The sequence below is a fragment of the Canis aureus genome, chromosome 5, assembly GCF_053574225.1.
Source record: "Canis aureus isolate CA01 chromosome 5, VMU_Caureus_v.1.0, whole genome shotgun sequence".
Lineage (NCBI taxonomy): Eukaryota > Metazoa > Chordata > Mammalia > Carnivora > Canidae > Canis > Canis aureus.
The window spans coordinates 7,888,724-7,908,894 of record NC_135615.1 but is presented as its reverse complement, the minus strand read 5'-3'; the positions used below and the strand labels follow the sequence as shown (position 1 = coordinate 7,908,894).

At 37.6% G+C, this 20,171-nt stretch overlaps 1 protein-coding gene and 1 long non-coding RNA gene across 4 annotated transcripts in view; one reads left to right on the top strand and one right to left on the bottom strand.

Moving 5' to 3' along the window:
• The window catches only part of LOC144313660 (uncharacterized), an 83,255-nt gene that overhangs the window by 27,334 nt on the left and 35,750 nt on the right, over positions 1-20,171 (top strand). The window lies entirely within an intron of this gene.
• PRTFDC1 (phosphoribosyl transferase domain containing 1) overlaps positions 1-20,171 on the bottom strand; it is a 94,127-nt gene that overhangs the window by 66,316 nt on the left and 7,640 nt on the right. For all 3 annotated transcript variants that reach the window (XM_077896768.1, XM_077896770.1, XM_077896769.1), the window contains exons 2-3: positions 18,310-18,416; positions 12,644-12,827 (exon numbers count right to left, since the gene is read on the bottom strand). In XM_077896768.1, the coding sequence (XP_077752894.1) occupies positions 12,644-12,827; positions 18,310-18,416 (291 nt within the window). The remainder of the gene's footprint in view (positions 1-12,643; positions 12,828-18,309; positions 18,417-20,171) is intronic.

Genomic DNA, 20,171 nt, shown 5'->3' with positions numbered 1-20,171 from the left:
GTTGAAAGCCAGTAGTAAATACATCTTAAGAACTAAAGGTCAAAGACAAAACAGGTAATGCCAACACTCTGTTTTAATAAACATATGAACATGACAGATGTTCCAGCATCTCTATCCAGAGGTCACATAGAAATTATACTCTGGTTTTTCTAAATGCTTTTGATTAATTTTAAGGATTTTGGTGGATGGATTCAAACCTCTCCATGGTTTATTCTTTAGTAAATAGCTCTCCCTTTGAAGTCTGCAAAAATGATTTGAGGATATTAAAAATATTTCAGATACTAAGATGGAAAAAATCTGCAGCTTCAGAGAAGTATATTGCCATTTGCAAAATGGTATTGGAATAATGTCACAGGACCTAAGACATAAGAATAACTAAAGGTTAAAGACAATGTTTTCTGCTACATTTCAGCTATTCAAACCCTTGCCAATGGTATTGCCAAAAAAAGGGGGGACTACCAACTCATCAGTTCCAAGTGGTATATTTTTTTTCATATTTTAATATATCCAAAATCAGGATGCATCACACAATCCATGTCATGTCATGGTTTAATTTTGACTATTTTTGCTTTCTTAGTGGTACATGAACTTGTCATGTATTTTACAGTCTATGATGCCTTAGGCTTAATGAATATTGGAATTTCTTTCGTCTCTCACTTTTCCTTCTTTATTCCTTTACTTTCTTTGACTTTCCCATTCCTTTAGTTTTCCTCCTTTCCTCACCTAAAAAGATATATTGATAATAGGTATACATATACACAAATTATATATATTCATATACACTCTACACACACATATATACCTGGCTGGAACCAGTCCAGCACCCCCAGAGAACTGGAGACCTCTCTTCTCTACCTGCCCATATCAAAGAATTGAATTGGAATCCTTTTCCTTAACCCAAACCCAAGACTCTGCTAAAGGTAGGGTTCCTGTCTCAAGATGAAAAGGGACATTCAACTCAAAGCCTCCTTACTATGTAGGAAAAGTTCAGTGAAAGCCAGTTGTAGGGCAAAGTGAAAACTTCTCATTAACACTAAGGATGCTGAATCTGGTTTATCTATCCCATCCCCATTCTTCACTAGCATGGCTAATAAAGGACTGAACTCTGTGAATGAGAGACAAGAGATGTATTAGTATTTCTCTTCCCTCATGGGAATAGGTTTGTGGCCAATCCTGAGCTCTAATGAGCCTCTTTAATAAAGAAGGCCAGTTTCCCCAGGGGCCCTCATGCCCTGCATGGCAACTCTCAGGATGTGTTTTATCTCCAAAAAGCTTTCTGTTGGTGCTGCCAACACATAGGAATTACTGATACTAAGCAATGTACATTCAAACAGCATGGGGGAATGATCTTGGGAAACCCTAGACTGCCTCATATAAAAATTCTTGTTGGTTTATAAACCCTGAAGTTTGATGAAGACTTTAGTCTGCTCACAGGTTAGCTATCCAAATGGATGGAAAACAAAGAAGTCAGGGAATTACCTTTTAACCTCACATTGGGTTGTATGTAAATTAACAATCTTTAAGTGAGGGCAACATTTTGGAGGCAATAAAGAAAAAAAATGCTTGGCAAATGATATATCCACATACAAAAAAAGCTGGCTGGAGAGTCATTGGCTGGCACCCACCAATATTCCCTTCCAACTTTTCTCAAATCCTCCTATGTTTCTCTACTTCCAAGCCCCTTAGCATAGATATTCCCAAAGTTTTCCCACCCCGATCCTGACAGAGTTTTCCCCACATACTTGGGGAGCTCAAGAGGCAGCTGAAAGATATGCCTGTTTCTCCTTGATTCAAGTCTTTCTACCCCAGGAGCTCAATGCTCAAGGCTCATTTGCAATTCTGCTGGATTTGGCTTCCAAGAGCATCATCTTTAAATGAATCCAGAGAGCAAGCAGGTGTAGTGAATGTTCATATCTTTTGGAAAGTTTCCACGGTGTAAGAGGGAAAGATGAAAAGAGAAGCATAGTTTCCCACAATTTACAGAAAAACCAACAGTCGACATTTATTGATGTGATTTTTTCTTGGAAGGAACTTCTTCATAGTTTATTAATATCATGTATAAAAGTTTTTAAAAAACTATGCAGTTAATTGTCTATTCATAGACATTGCCATTTTTTCCAGCAATTACAAGAGCTGGCTTAACCTCGTTAGGTAGGTATTAAAATAAACCTCAGGAAAAAAGAGTTGATTCCTTTTTAAAATAAATTTTATTTATTTTAGAGAGAGAGAGATTGCAAGAACAGGGAGAGGAGCTAAGGAAGAGGGACAAGCAGACTCCTCTCTGAGCGCAGAGTCTGTCGCAGGGCTTGATTCCATGACCCTGAGACTGTGACCTGAGTTGAAATAGAGTCAGGTGCTTAACAGACTAAGCCACCTAGGTGCCCCTAAAGTTGATTCCTTTTGGTGAAATTTTTAGCCTACTACATCTCCACACATCAACACATGCTAGAGAGACAGTAATGTCTCAGTGGTCACAATCTTGGGCTTTGGAGTTAAACTTGAATTTGAAGAGTAGACCCTCCACTTACAAACTGTCTGACCTTGGACATGTTACTTAGTATCTCAGACCTCAGTTTCCACGTGTGAGAAATGGGTATAACGTTACCCAATTATTTCTCATTTTCTGTCTACGATCACATCAATGAAGTTATGAGTTTTCTTTATTCCTTTTTATCCTTTCCACTTGCTGGGAAATCACGAATAATATACATAAGATTCCTATTTCAATGGTTCTTCTTAGATTTTAAATAGGCATAGCTAACTTAAAGTTTGGAAGTCATCAACATCTCTAGGCTTCTCCTAAACAACGCTCAACATTAGAATGCTTTAATTGAATGTGGACTGGCATTTAGTATTCAGTATTTTTATTTTGTCAATTATTATGTTAACCAATCAAAACTTTTTTGATTTACCCACATGCTTGTCAATTTCTTCTCATTGCATTTATTTTGGGGGGGTTCGATTTCCTTCTTACAAAAATACACCCTTTAAGAAGTACTTTCAGCCAGCGTCTGTTACTGGGAAACTTTCAGCATGTGATTGCTTATGTCTCTAGCTGGCACTCACACTTGAGTTAAAGATTAATAGAGAATGAAAATCATGGTGGACAGTTATCTTCTCTCAGTATGTTGCTGATAATACTCCATGTCTTGTGATTTCTGTTATGGCCTTTGAGAAGTCTGTTGATCCTATACTAGTGATTCCTTTAGAGACAATTTCTCTTTGTTCCTCATCTGCTTTCAGAATCTATTCTTTGATTTTGGTGTTTTGTTTTTCAGTTTCACGATGATGTGCTAGGTATGGTCTTACTGTGCTTCCTACTCTGAATAGTCATGTTCCTTCATCAGCTCTAGAATAGGATTAGGTTTTTTTAATTGTATTTATTTGTTTGACACAAAGAGAGAGAGAAAGAGGGGGGAGAGAGAGAGAAAGAGAACAAGTAGGCAGAATGGCAGGCAGAGAGAGAGGGAGAAGCAGACTCCTTGCTGAGCAAGGAGCCTGATGCAGGGCTTGACCACAGGACTCCAGGATGGTGACCTGAGCAGAAGGCAGACGCTTAACCAACTGAGCCACCCAGGTGCCCCAGGATTAGGCATTATCTGATCAAAAATTCCCTCTACTCAATTCTCTCTACAGAATAGTCTTTCCTTCTGGAAATCCTAGGTGACATAATTTGGGCTTTTCATGCACTCTTTTATGTCCCTTAACTTCTCCCTCTTATATTCCATTTCCATCTGTGCTATCTTCTGGGTATTTTTTTCAGATCTATCTTTCAGTTAAGAATCCACATCCATATCAACATTATCCTATCATCTGAGTTACTATCTTATCCATTCAGTTACAATATTTTTCTCCACTAGACTTTCTATTGCTTCACTTCTAAAAGTTTTTTTTCTTAAAAATTTTATTTATTTATTCATGAGAGACACAGAGAGAGGCAGAGACATAGGCAAAGGGAGAAGCAGGCTCCTCGCACGGAGCCCGATGTGGGACTAGATCCCAGGATCCCGAGATCACGACCTGAGTCAAAGGCAGACGCTCAAACATTGAGCCACCCAGGCGCCCCCACTTCTAAAGGTTTTCATTTATTTTTTTCTTCTCGTGCTATCTTACTTTTTTCTTTAAATTCCTTCATTTATGTCTTTAGTCATAATACCTATAATTATTTTATATTCTTTTTCAGATAGTTTGTGTACCTATTTCTGCTATTTATTTTTGCCAGCTGATCTTGCCGGTGGTAGATTGTTTCTTTGCATCCATTGTGCTTTGGATTTGTGCACTCAGCTTAAGTACAGCTTATCTGAAGGAACCGGCCTAGGTGGAGGCATTCCTTTCAGAAAGGTTTTCTGGCTTTTACCAGGCACCTTGGGGATATTGTGGTCTGAGACCAATTTTAATATTAAATTCTCTGCTTGGAGTTTCCCAGACAATGCAGGTAAAGTAAATTAAAACCTTTAACTCACATGTGGTACAGACTTGAATTTAAAAATCCCCACAGGATATTTTACTTTCCTGTTCCAGCCCAGCTAGTTTCTTAGGGTCTCCCATTATTTAAGGATGGATTTTTTTCCCTGAGGGCATGCATCTTTGAGGGCACTGGCTTTGCTGGAGGGTCTCATTCAGCTTCCTATTTTATATTGGTCCAAGGCTTTATCATCTGTCTCTGTATAGGTGTGAAAATCAGATGCTGAGGCTTCAACTCCTCCTCCACAACCCCCTCATAAGCCCAGTCCCCAGTTGTCTGATTCTCAGAATTTTCATTTCTATTTCTTGGATACACGGTACCTTCTTGTGAGCTCCAGGGAGCATTGAAAAGGGTTTAAAAAACTATCATTATATTTCACCTCACAGTTTTAGGTGTTGGTATAAAGACGATTTTCAAGTTGTCTGTTCCATAAAACTGCCACAATTAAACTGTGTTTGGTCTATTAACCTACCTGAACATATTACTTTGAATAAAAGACAATGTTTTTAAAACCTGTCATGTAGTGGTATAATACAAATAGATGAGATGTAGTGTTTCCGTAGATTAGATCTGCTGAAAAATCTGCCCTAATAGGTGAATAAATTCTTATGAGAAATAATTGATATTTGATTCTTTGTTAAATAAAAACTGAATACTTTCACAAATTTCATTGATTTTATAAGAAAAGCCACAAACTATGGCTACTTGTGTGCATATGGGATGTCATACATGTAATAAGTTCTCTCTCTGATGCAACTTCTAGATTTTCTCAAGTAAAGCCACTATTTATTTATTTATTTATTTATTTGTTTGTTTGTTTATTTATTTATTTGTTTATTTATTTCAAGAGACAGAGCACACGAGCAGTGGGATGGAGGGGCAGAGAGAGAGAATCTTAAGAAGGCTCTGTGCTCAGTATGGAGTTTGACACGGGGCTCGATTTCATGACCCTGAGATCATGACCAAGTTGAAATTAAGAGTTGGATGCTTAACTGATTGAGCCACCCAGATGCTCCAAGGCCACCACTTCTTTAAGGCACTTTATTGCATAATGATAATAACTGTATGTATGTACTTAATATGTATCTAACATATATTTTCAGAGAAAAATATAACTAACTCCTTCATAAATGTTGGCAAACATATTCATATCTTATAAAACAATAAAGTTTTGTGGGAAAACTTAGAAAAATTTGTGGGAAATGTGGATATGTGTAAAGGGCACAGGCTTGAGAGACAGATGGGCCTGGGTTCTGCGGCCATCTCTTTATTGGCTGTGTGACATTGGGTGAGTTAATGAACCTCTCTGAGCCTCCTTTTCTTTATCACTAAAAGAAGAAATGAGAGATACCTGGCAGGGTTGTAGACAGAATTAAATGAGACAATGAATTCATATAGCAAGTGCTGAATGAACATTGGTGGAAAGACAAGGAAAGACAGAAGGGAAAAAGGCAAGGAGAAGAAGGGAAAACTTGAAATGCTAAGGATCTGAGGCTGCCAGTGTTCTCCATTTCATTAAAGGACAGGAGTGTGTTGACCCTGCTTTCCAAGGAATTAGCCTAATGCTAATTTCTAAATAAGCTTTGGCCAGATTGCTATCATTCATGCAAACTCATTCCATGTCTTATGAAAAGTTTCATATAACAACAAAGACGAGTCAAATTGCCTGGAAACTGGAATGCTTGAATCCATCCACCCCTTCAGGAAGGTCCCTTAGTAAAGAGTGGAGGGCATCAAGCAATGAGATCCCTCTCGGGAAAAGAGCCCCTCAAGTGACTTATAAATGTGATGGCTGTGACAGGGAGAAATATGGCCTCTGCCCCAAATAGGAAATCTATAAAGAATCACAGAACAAGAGGCTAGGAGGAAGTAAAAAACTACACAATGCTTTTGACCAGCACCCACAATTGTACAGAGTCCTGCTCTCTCTCCAGAAACTTCCAAAGGAATAGAAAGAACATTTCACGGTCACTGTTTCTGCTGAGAAGTTCTCAAGAACAGGTTCGGAGGTATGTGGGAACACCAAACATGCTCAGAGGAAAATTAGCTGGTTCTGTTCCCCTTATTTGGTGGTGTTTATTAGGTTTTGGTTTTTTAAAAATATATCTCTGCCCTCAGGAATTCTGAAAGAACTCAAGTATGTAAAGGGATGGTCAGCTCAAGCCTAGCCTGACACAGCAATTAATTCATCTCTGGATGAAGACAGCTTACATGCTATAAGTAGAAAGCTGTTCACATCACACCTCAGTCTATGAATATGGTTTTTCCATTCATTTCTGAGGATATTTTATTAGGGAAAAACTTGCTCTGACTGAGCAGGTAGGCTTTTTTTTTTTTTTTTTTTTCCATGAGAGACACACAGAGAGAGGCAGAGACATAGGTAGAGGGAGAGACAGAGACATAGGTAGAGGAAGAAGCAGACTTCCTGTGGGGAGCCCGATGCAGGACTTGATCCCAGGACCCTAGGATCACAATCTGAGCCACAGACAGATACTCAACTGAGCCACCCAGGCACCCCAGCAGTAGGCTTTTATATTGTATGTGAGGTAATTTCTCAGGAGATGATCCGTGTTGCTCTGTTGATAGACATGAGGAAAAACATTTAGCAAGAAAAGAAAACACATGACAATTATCCTCAGGTCCTACAGGACAGTGTATGAAAATAGGTGAAGGTAGTGAAAATTTAAAGTCTACTACTGCCTCCTCCTTCATCAGAACCCTAGGCAGGAACCCCCATATCCCTCTCCCCAGGAAACATGTTGATTTGAAAATATCTGTCTAGATGCAGCAATAATGCTTACAATGCTAATGGAGTTTTAGAAATGGAAATGTTTCCTTTGAACTAGTATCATATAAATATGAGTTAACAGGGCATGTAAGTGTTAGAATGTATGCCTCTAGGTTAAAATATTGATCAAATAAAGAGAAAATGTGCAGAGAAATGGACAATGAGAGACAGATAGCAGTATTATTTAATCTGACCTAGATTACAATGTTGTTAATTTCAGCAAGACTGATGATATTCTGGGTCATAAAACTAGCCTCAACAAATTTAAAAGAATTAAAATCATACAAATTATAGTTACTGCAAACAGAATTAAGCTGGAAATCCTACAGAACTATCTCTGGAAAATCCCCAAATATTTGGAAATTAAACAAGAAATAATTCATGAGAGAAAGAGGAAGTCACAAAGGAAATTAGAAAATAGTTTGAGTTGAATGAAAATGAAAACAAAGCATCAAATATTGGGGGATGCAATAGTCAATATCCTACCGATTGAGAAGGCAAAGATGTTTTCTTTCACTATTCCTATTCAGAATTGTATAGGAAGTCCTAGCCAGAGCAATAAGGCAATAAAAAGAAATAAAAAGTCTACAAATTAGAAAGGAAGAAGTAAAACCATCTCTGTTCATAGAAGAAATTATAAGAAATTCTACAAGAAAGTTTTAGAACTAGTAAGAGTTTTGAAAAGTTTTAATATTCAATATACAAAATCAGTAGTTTTTCTTTTTTAGTAGTATATCTATATACTAGCAGTAAACAATTGGAAATTGAATGTCAAAGAAAAATTTACCAAATACAATAGGACCCAAAACATTTTAAATATTTAGGCATAAATCTAACCAAAGATACCTAAGATCTGACTCTTGAAAACTAGACAAACATATTAAATATTAAATAAGACCTAAACAATTGAGAAATATATTCTGTTCATGAATTGGAAGACTAAAGAGTGTTAAGATGTTAATTCTCCCCAAATGGATCTATAGATTCAAAACAATCCCAATAAAAATTCTAACAGGTTGTTTTGTAGAAATTAACAACATGGTTTTAAAATTTACATGGAAAGGCACAGAACCAGAATAGCTAAAACACTTCTGAAAAAGAACAAAGTTGGAAGACTTATGCTACCTGACTTCCAGACTGATTATACTGTCATAGTAATCAGAACAGTGTGGTATTGACCAAAGAATAAGCATATAAACGAACAGAACTAGGTAGTCTCAGAAATAGACCCATACTTATACTCAAGTGAATTTCAGTGAAAGAGCAGACAATACAATGGGGAAGGATAGTCTTTTCACCAAATGATCCCAGATCAGATATTCACTTGCAAAAAAAAGCGCCATATTAACAAATTAACACAACATGGATCATAGACCTAGATTTAAATTAAAACTATAAAACTTTTTTTTTTAAAAGATTTTCTTTATTTATTTGACAGAGAGAGAAAGAGTACAAGCAGGGGGGAGTAGCAGAGGGAGAGGGAGAATCAGTCTCCCTGCCAAGCAGAGAGCCCAATATGGGACTCAATTCCAGGACCCTGGGATCATGACCTGAGCCAAAGGGAACACTTAAATGACTGAGCCACCCAGGCACCCCAAAACTATCAAAATTCTTAAAAAAATAACAGAAAAAAATCTTTGTGATCTTGAATAAGGCAAAGATTACCTAGATACACAAGAAGCATGATTCATAAAAGAAAAAATGGATAAATTGGGAGTTTATCAAAATGCTTAAATTATGCTCTTTGAAAAAAAGAATTACTGTTCCTGAAAATAAAAGAACAACTCACTAGCTGGAAAATGTACTCAAGACACATACCTAATAAAGAATCTGTGCCTAAAATATATAAGGAACTCTCAAAACTCAATAATAAGAAAACATATGATCCAAATTACTGAAACGAGCAAGATATTGAACAAACACTTCAACAAAAACCAATATGAATAGCAAATAGCATCTTTCATTGGACACCGAGGCTCCTTCCACAGTTTGGCTATCGTGGCCATTGCTGCTATAAACATCGGGGTGCAGGTGTCCCGGCGTTTCATTGCATTTGTATCTTTGGGGTAGATGAATGGATAAAGAAGATGTGGTTTATGTATACAATGGAATATTACTCAGCTATTAGAAATGACAAATACCCACCATTTGCTTCAACGTGGATGGAACTGGAGGGTATTATGCTGAGTGAAGTAAGTCAGTCGGAGAAGGACAAACATTATATGTTCTCATTCATTTGGGGAATATAAATAATAGTGAAAGGAAACATAAGGGAAGGGAGAAGAAATGTGTGGGAAATATCAGAAAGGGAGACAGAACGTAAAGACTGCTAACTCTGGGAAACGAACTAGGGGTGGTAGAAGGGGAGGAGGGCGGGGGGTGGGAGTGAATGGGTGACGGGCACTGGGTGTTATTCTGTATGTTAGTAAATTGAACACCAATAAAAAATAAATTAAAAAAAAATAATTCACACTTAAAAAAAAAAAAAAAGAATAGCAAATAGCAAATGAAAGTATGCTCAATATAATTACTCCTTAGGGAAATGCAAATTAAAACCGCAATGAGATTATTATCACCTATTTGAAGGGGTAAAACAAAGGGAAAAAAAAGGAAAACTAGCAATACCAAGTACTGTGGAAAATAGGGAGCAACTGGAACTCTCATCTGCTGATGGAGGTGCAAAATTATTCAGTTCCTCTAAAAAACAGTTTGGTAATTTCTTGTACACACTCACCATATGACTTAGCAATTTCAAGAGAAGTTTACTCAAGAGAAATGCAATATAAGTACACACAAAAACCCCTATGTGAATATTTATAGCAGCTTTGCTCATAATCACTCTAAGGACACAAACCAAATATTCTTCAGCTAATAAATTATTTTATTTTATTTAAAAATTTTTAGAGTCTGGCAGCCTGGGTGGCTCAGTGATTTAGCACTACCTTCAGCCCAGGGCATTATCCTGGAGACCTGAGGATCGAGTCCCACGTCGGGCTCCCTGCATGGAGCCTGCTTCTCCCTCTGCCTGTGTCTCTGCCTCTCTCTGTCTCAATCTGTGTCTCTCATGAATAAATAAATTAAAAAAATCTTTAAAATAAATAAAAATAAAAGTAAAATATTTTAAAGATTTATTCATTTATTTGAGAGAGAGGGACCATGAATGCAGGGGAAGGGGCAGAAGGAGAGAGAGAGAGAAAAAAAAAAATCATAAACAGACTCCATGTTGAGAGCAGAGTCCATCACAGGGCTCAATCTCACGACCCTGAGATCACAACCTGAAATTAAGAGCTAAATGCTTAACCAGCTGCACCACCCAAGGGCTCCTGAATATATGATTTTAAAACTGTGATAGTTCCATATAATGAGATTGTATTTGACGATAAGAAGAAATAACCTTCTGGTATACATAACAACATGGATGAATCTCAAATGAATATGTTAAGATTTACAGATGTACTAAGGTTACCTGGTGTATGATTACCTTCTATGACATTATGGGAAGAGCAAAGCTCTAGAGACGGAAAATGTATCACTGCTTTCCAGGAGCTGAGGAAAGAGGTGACTACAAAGTACAAAGGGACACAAGAGCATTTTTTATGGTGAGGGATGTTCTATATACTGATTGTGGTGATTTACATGACTATGCAATTGTCAAAACTTACAGAACTGTAAACTAAAACAGATAATTTCTCTTGCATGTAAATTATACTTCAATAAATCTGACTTTAATTTTTAAAAGAGTTTAAAAACCTGTTTTCCAGGGGAAAATCCAATAAGGATCAGAGCCAAGCAAATGAGAAAAAAAAAGAAAATCTTCTACAGAAGCTCAGTGACTTAATCTAGGATGAAAGGAACCTAAAGAAAAGGTTTCCAAGAAAAGATGAAACTAACAATTTAAGGTTCACATGTCTATAAAAAATAGCTTAGAAGTCATTGGGAGAATACAGAATGTTTGAAGAAATGATAAATAATTTGCCAGTTGCTCAAGAGCTGAAGCAACTGAATCACAGAGAGTGGTAGGTGGAACCCTAAGGCACATGCCCATCTGGTCCCTGGTGGACACACCCTGTTTAATCTCCTCCACTTGAGTGTGGGTGAGACTAGTAAATGTGGGAATGCACTCCCATGATTAGGGAGAGAGACAGAATCAACAGCAGACTCAGTACTGAGTGTGGAGCCCATCACAAGGCTCAGTCTCACCACCCTGAGATCCTGACCCGAGCTGAAATCAAGAGTTGGCCGCTTAACTGACTGTGCCAACTGGGCACTCCAGGTCAGCTATTAGAAGAGGGGTCAGAGCACCACTAAATGGAAAGGTTCTGCTGTGCCAGGAACTGCCTGGTGGAGGGGACCATGAGGCAAAGCCTGAGGGCAGCCTGTAGATGCTGAAAGCGTTTCCACCAGGGAAGTAGAGACTGAATTCTGCCAATAACGACTGATCTACTGCCAACAAGTGATAGTGGAAATGTCACTCATCTGCAAACTTCAGAGGAGATCGTACCCCTGGTTAACATCTTGATTTCAGCCTGGGAAGACTCTTGAGCAGAGAACCCAGGCCTGGATGTCTAACCTAGAGAAACTGAGGTAATAAATGTGTGTTAATAAATTAAGCTACTAAGTTTGTGGTGGCTTTGTCACACTGCAGTAGAAAATCCATTTAAACAATGAATTAAAATGTGTCAAGCTAGTTTAATCAGAGAATACTTTTATGGCTTTGACTCCAACAGTTCCTCATCGAACAGTAGGCTAGTTTTGATGATTTACTATATGTTGAATCAAAAAGCATCACAGAAGGTAACTTCAGAGAAGAGGAAGGACCCAGTGGATGATGTCTTTGGAGGATAATCTCCCTTGGTTCTGTCCAGTGCTGTCTAAGAAAACCCAGTATAGATTGGTGGAGGGGCCTTTTGTTGGAGGTTCTCTCATCTTGGCTCACTGCACATGGTAACTCATTGTCCCTACAGGCTTCCCTTTTACACTTTCAGGCCATGACTACAGCCATCTCAGTACTAATACTGTCCTCTCTGGGCTGGACACCTTCCTACAGGTCTCAAGGGCCAACGGTGACATCCAGACCGGAAACAGGTCAGTGTTCACCAGACTTTCTTAACACTCATTGTTAACACACTCAATTGTGAGGTTAGTCACCAGGAAATAACCACTCACTTTAAAACCATAAAAGAAAGTATGAATCATTCCCGAAGCATCTTTCCATATATGTGATAACAGAAAGAGGGGCTCCCACAAACCACAGTATTTCAATTATAGGCTGAAGTATCTTGCAAATTTAAAAAATGACATTCTTCATTTTCATCATATTATCAATTTTTTTATTCTAGAAAATTCATTATTCTAAACATTAGATAATGAAAATGGAATTAACAACTTACCCTGTAACTTTTCAGTCTGATGAAATCAACCTTCATAGAGACAAATCTATCTGAATTTCGACTGATGTTCTTCAGGTGTTCCACAAGATCCGCACAGAACTTGTAACCTCCTTTCAGCACACACAGGATCACAATGTCACAGTATCCTATGTCTTTCAGAATATCCTTTGCCAGCCGTTCAATTCTGAAAGAGGAATTAAAAGATATAGTAAAGCATTAGTACTTCTGAGTATTTTTTTTCCTTTCAAAGAAAATGCATGATGTACTACCCATATTAGATTACGTAGGGGATTGTGGAGGAGAGCTCAGGAGACAGAAGCCCACAGATAAAGAAGCTTTGTTAAGGCTGGACAAAGAGAGAGTGTTTGAAACATATTTTTGATAACCACATCATCCATAGTACATTTTTGCTCCTCTGTGTCACAAGCATGAGTAAGGTGTAAAATAGATGTCAAAGATCATGAATGCTATTATTTTATCACTACAGAGCCTGGTTGTTAACAATGCCATGAAGGTATCTGCTCACTTTATAGCAACGTGAGAGGACATGGGAAAATGACTCACCCACCTCATGACATTAGAGGAGACTGGAAGAAAAGTCAACTCCATAGTAACTATCAAAAAAATAATCTCTGTCTTCTGTTTGACAAAAATGGCACATGACCTATGTGAAAAGTGCCTAGAACACAATTCCAATAGGCATCATTTCCAGGGAGCACCATGTGAATGATCCTTTCCTGGAGTTAGGCTGCCTTGGGCTGGTATCCAATGCCTGATTTGAAACTGTCACTGTGTTTTTTCTAATTGTTTCATGTCTGTAAGTCCATTGCCCAAGCATTCATACAATATTAAAACCTTGAATGGAGGCAGGAGCTAGGGTTGCATATTAAAAAAAAATTCCTACTGGCACTTCAGATAGAATTAGATTTAAAATGTGTTAACCTTTTAGGACACTTGGGTGGTCTAGCAGTTGAGCACCTGCCTTTGGTTCAGGGCGTGATCCCGGAGTCCTGGAATCAAGTCCCACATCGGGCTTCCTGCACGGAGCCTGCTTCTCCCTCTGCCTGTGTCTCTGCCTCTCTCTCTCTCTCTGTGTCCCTCATAAATAAATAAATAAAATCTATAAAAAAATGTTAACTGAATGATCTGTATATATATATATATGTATGTGTAAAGCATTATATATGTTCTACATATATTACATATATGTAATAATATATTACATAATATATTTTATGTTATATAACTTATGTATGTATATGCATACATATGTTATACATATATATACATTTACATATTAAATAGCAACCATGGTTTCAGACAATGTTTCTCAAAATATGATCATCAAGAAAATGTATATCAGCATGCAAGACAATGGGACATTTCATTTTCAGCATAATGGAGTGAGGCGGTCAACACATTTCAACAAAAAAGTAATTATAAAGCTGGATAAAACTGCCAAAAACAACCATTTTGGCACTCTGGAAGTTAACCAGAGACATATAACAAACTGTGAATCATTTATTCATGAAAACATTGAACAATGGGTAGAAACAGCACAAATTTGGCATTCTTGCCAGAGAATGCTCCCACTTCTCTGAGCCCTTCATCAGCTCCATTGTTCAACCAGATAGTTCAACGAAGGTGGCCCACTGCCAGAGGAAGCTCACCTGATAGGGAGCATCGTCGGTTAGTATGGCTATCTTGGTAGCCTGTGAACAGGGAGAGCCAATGGCTCCATTATCGTGAAGTTGCAAATAATCTAGTTTAATTGCTAGTCTAGTTGGAACTAGTCTAGTCAAGGATTTAATAGGGAGTTCCAGGAGAGTAGAGTCATGGGAAAAGGATAGATAATAAACTCTTCATGTATCCCAAATTGACCAGAAGAGGCACATGCCCAGCAGAGACCAGCATGGTTCAGGTTGCCTATACATTTCTGAATGATGGAGGCTGTATGTGCAGAGGAGACACAAGAAAGCACAATGAAACAATAAAAGCCAGGGAAGACTTGAAAGAGGCTGGAAATTTTAATGTGCTTGTCAGCCCCACACACATTCATCAGCAGAAAGTAGAAGCTTTACTGGCCTGAGGTGTTTGAGTACAATCTCCAACCAATCTTAGGCTGAAGACTAATAAGCTCTTCTGACACAGGGTAAGTCCTAGTAAGTGAGGGTTACAAGTAGAAACAAGAAAACTGCATATCACCAGAGGCTACACAGTGTGGAGGAGGCAAATTCCACAGAATGGAAGACAAACAACAACAACAACAACAACAACAACAACAAAAACCCCTAAAACCAGAAAACGAAAGCAAAGAAAAAGGTCAATGAACAGCAAATAATTACGAATATGGTAGGTATTAAATCAACTATATCAATAATCACTTTAAATGTGAATGATCTAAATACAGCAATTAAAAGACAGACTGTCAGAGTAGATTAAAAAAAGACTCTCACATATATTGTATATAAATATAAAGGCACTAATAGATTAAAAGTAAAAGGATGGAGAAGGACATACCATACTTATATCAATCAAAAGAAAGCAGGAGTAGCTTATTGATTTCAGACAAAGCAGATTTCAGAGCAATGAAATTATCTGGAATAAAGAGGGTATTATATAATAGTCAAGAAGTCAATTTTCCAAGAAGACATGACAATCTTTAATTCATTTTATTCTTTAATGTGCATGCACCTAACGACAGTGTTAAGAACCTGATAGAACTACAACGAGAAATAAATCATCTACTGTAGTTGGAGACTTCTATACCCCTCTATCAGTAATTGACAGATCCAGCAGCAACCACTAAGGATATAGTTGAATCACATAGTACCATAAATCAAGTGGACCTAACTAGCATTTATAACATTCTTCTCAAAACATATAAATAAGAAAATGAAAAGACAAGACACAGATGGGAGGTGGGGTATTCAAAAAATCACATATCTGGTAAAGGACTTGTATCCAGAATATATAAAGAGCTTTAACAATTCAATAAGAAGACAACCCACCCAAAGTAAAAATGGCAGAAGACTTAAATAATCATCTCTTCAAAGAGAACATAAATAGCTAACAAGCACACTAATCATTAGGAAAATGCAAATTAAAACCACAATGAGATACTTTTATATATCTACTAGAATGGCTATAGTGAAAAGTACAGACAACACTAAATGTTGACAACTGTGTGGAGAAACTGGAATCCTCATCCTTGCTGGTAGAAATATAAAATGGCACAGCTGCTTTGGAAATAATTGGCATTTTCTTAAACTGAACTATAAAATCCAGAATACTGCTCCAAAAAATCCATCCAAGAAAAATGAAAACATACATCCACACAAAGACTTATATGTGAATGTCCATGGATGCATTGTTCATAGTAACTCAAAACTAGACATACAAATAATCATTGATTGGTAAATCAATAATTAGATATTGTAGGATTTAACCTATATGAAATGTTTAGAAAAGACAAATTTATATAGAAAGAAATCAGACTAGTGACTGATGCTTCAAGGAGGAACATGGATTGACAGTAAACAAATTTTGGGGGATGAAAGAAATACTATAAAATGATGGCTGTGCTTGCCCAACCATAAAAATTTACTAGAAATCACTGAATCATTGACCTGCAATGGGTGAATTTTATAGTATGTAAATTACACACTTAATTAAATTCATTCCTGGGGCCCACCCCAGACCACTGAATCAGAATTTCCAGACATAAAGCATAAGAATACACATTTTATTGGGCACCTGGTGGCTCAATGGGTTGAGCGTCTGACTCTTGGTTTTTAGCTCAGGTCATGATCTCAAGGTTATGGGATCAAGTCCAGTGTAGGGCTCTGTGCTCAGCACTGGCTTGCTTGTCTCTCTCCCTCTGCTTCTCCCCCAGCATCTCCACTCTCTCTCTCTCATGAATAAATAAAATAAAATCATTAAAAAATACATATTTTAACAAATCACTGGTTAAGTCTCCTGTACTGGGAACTGACTTTGAGGAGCCCTAGCAGGACCCAATCATGTACTAGATCAGGATGCATTTAAATAAGTCATAAAATTCAGGTGAAAAAAGCAGGAATTTGTTTAAACTGGGGAATTCCCAAAACAGTGTTAAGGGAAAAGTACCTCTGAATTATTAAGATGTGAACTGAATACGACGACTCCACTACGCAACAAAAGTTGGTTTAATTGTTAAAGTCAAGCAGGTTTCTTTCCTTTTTTTTTTTTTTTTTTTTGAATTTCCTTATTTTTAATATGAATTGCTAACAGGGAGATTTGACCATTTGGGAGATGTGAAATTTCCCAAGTTTATTTGATCACAGAACATTTTGTTCCCTTTGAGGATTGGGACTTATATTCCACAGAAAGCAACTGTAGGCCATGAGAAACACCAAGCCAGGCTGTATTTTGATAAAATATCATAGTCTGAGAGAACGTGCAATATCCAAGTATTATCCAGTAGACAAATTTTAGAGCAAAAGAATGACATTTCCTTTTGCTATAGACAGGAATTAATGGAAAGATAATATCCTGGGAATATGGCCTGTCTAATGTTTTTCAAACTTTACTTTGGCTAAGGACTTATTTCATAAGTTACATATTAACTCAGAAGAATATAATAGATTTTTTTAAATGGAGGCAAAAGTATTACAGTTTAAGAAAAAGGGAAGCATGCGGAGTCCAAAGTTTTGATTTGCTCCTACTTCCCATTGCTTCTTTCACCCCCGTTTCTGGGTGTTTAAAGAATCTCTATGTTCCTGGGAGTGCAGTGTGAGGCTTGCTTTCCATGTAAATGTGACGGCTTAAGTAGTTGATATTTGTACAAGAAAACAGAGGTACATGGAATGATAAGAGTCTGGGCATTAGGCAGTTTTGTGAAAGGGGTATGACCTTGAAATCCTGATGCTTAAAGTGGGCTCAAGTGGAGGATGCTCTCTGAAAACCAAGAAACAAATGGTGACTTAGTTACTTAGAACAGGAGAAAATGTTGGCTTTTACAAAGCCAGTTGGCTAGACAAGAGCTAAAGGATATCTATATAGATGGGTCAGAAAGAACTAGAAATAGTATTCTAGAAATAGTTCTGTGCAGATATTTTTAAGCTGAAAATATGCCTATTCCCAAAACATTACCACTGCCTGGAAACCATAATTGTGCACAGACTGGCCAATCTGTGATACATTGCTTGATCCAAGATATATGCCAAATTTCAGGAAAAGTCAGGGCTTCAGGGGTGTGTCCCATGAAGGCAAAGTTCACCTGTTAATTATCCCTGGTTAACTCAAGAGTCTGTGAATAATTTAAGACAAACATTCTCGGGTAAAGAGCAATGCTTTCCCAAATCCTATTTTTATCAGTATGTACAGGACATTGTTATTTTGAGGCTGATATATATATATATATATATCCAGTAGACAAATTTTGCCCAGTAGACAAATATATATATATATATTTTTTTTCTTACCATTTCTCTGGGACAAATGTCCAGGTAAATAGTTCAGTTAAAGCATCAATTCATTTTATTCCAAATTCTCTGCCCTAAAAAAAGTTCTGTCTACTTCTACATGGCAGACTCAGGAATAGGGTCGTAAAGTGTATTGTATGATTTGCACAAGAGGGGGCCAGACAGCACAGGACCAAGATTGACATAAGAAATAACACTCACCTGTCCACAATGATGCCATGAGGTATGAGGACATAATCCAGATCTCCATAATAGTGCTGTGGGTATGTGAATAAATCCAAGTCATATCCTGGCCAACTGTCCATAATCTGTAAATCAAATTACTTTGGTCAAAATATTTTTCATGGGAAATTTATTTGGAAAACATAAATAAACAAAATGTATATCATTTGGAAAAAAGGAATAGCATTAAAAACAGAGAAAAGGTCTGACAATCAATACATTAGATTATATTCCGTCAATCTATTGAAAGCTCAGTGAGAGAAAGTAATTTGTTTCATGAAAGCTGACAAAGAATCTACTACTGAAATGAACAGAGTTTGCAATCCTAACTTTTGGCATCATACAATGAAATATCAACCTGATGTCTTATAGCTAAACTGATAGTATTGTTTGTAAGAGTGTGTTTTTGTGAATATATCATTTATATCTAAATGATATAGTATCATGAATATAAGTAACACTATGTTCATAAGTATATTAATATGGACAGTATCATCATAAATTATTATAAATATTAATACATATACTATTACATTTTTATAGATTGTAAATGCCTCATCTGCCTGGGAAAGATTACCTGTTACAGTAAATGTGTCTTGGGATTAATACAGACACAAACTTCTGAGTGGCCTACTCATTACAATAAATACTTCAAAACAATGTACCATGGTGGGAACTTCAGTCAAGTCCCATCGGGAAAAATTGTTACAGAAAATCAGCCTATTCATGCAGTGAATACAATACTAGTCAGTCTTCCTCTTTCTTAGCACTAGATGTGCAACTTTTATGGTTAGAACAGGAAAAATGTGGGAGAGAAAATGAAGGTGAAGAGCGAGTTCCTTTTACTTTCAGATCACCGAGAGAGGATACAACAGGGAAGTGTTAGCACTCAACTCATTGCATAGCTGTATTGCAGATTCCTGATCTTTGATGACTCCTGCACCCTTCCATCAGACTCCTCTATTCAGCACGAAGCTTTTATAATGCAGAGCTATCCTGAATCTCCAGCCCATTTCCCTACACCATCATCTTCCCATCCTCAGACTGGTCTTTGGTCAAGTGGTGACCCTTCCCAGCTCTGTCTTCTGTTCATTGTCTGTCTTGCTTCTGCATCCTCTCCCTCTGTATCTCAAGTGGAATCCCTTCCGCAGAAGCTCAGGTCACAGGCCCCACTTATTTCTGGAGGCCTTGCTCACTGCTCATACTCTCTGATATTCTCTCTGAAACTCCTCATAGATGTGGTCCTCATAGCTCTCTGTCTTTTTAAAGGCTCCCATTCAGCCTCCTTGAGACGACTCTTGCCTCTTCCAGCTCACTCAATCTTGTCTGCTATAGAACCCATTCGTACTTCCTTTCATTCTGGCATGTCCTCCAGCTTTCTACCTTTCTCCTCAACCAGGACTCAAATCCTTAGTCCAGCCTCCACCCACACCCATCGCAGTTCTGGGTTCTGGAATGCCAGCCAAACCAAATTCAGAGCATTTTCTTCCAAATGTATCTCCTTCCTATCTCAGCAAAGGACAACATATTTTTCTACTTGGTCAGATTGAAATGTTGGAGTTGCTGTTGACTTCTTTCTTTCATTCCCTCATGTAACCCATTAGCAAATCCTATCCTCAATTCCTTTAAAATGTAACAGGACTCCCACTCAGCATCCCAACTGTTACCTCCCAGTCCATGCCACCATTTCTCCAGGAACCACCGCCATGGTTATCAGACATGCCTCCCTGCTTCCACCCTGACACCCCTGCCCCATTCTAACATGGCAGCTGGATTGCTGCCATCTTCTGCTTATCTTCTTTGGGGGGCTTCCCGTTTCTCTGAGTACAATCCAGAGTCCT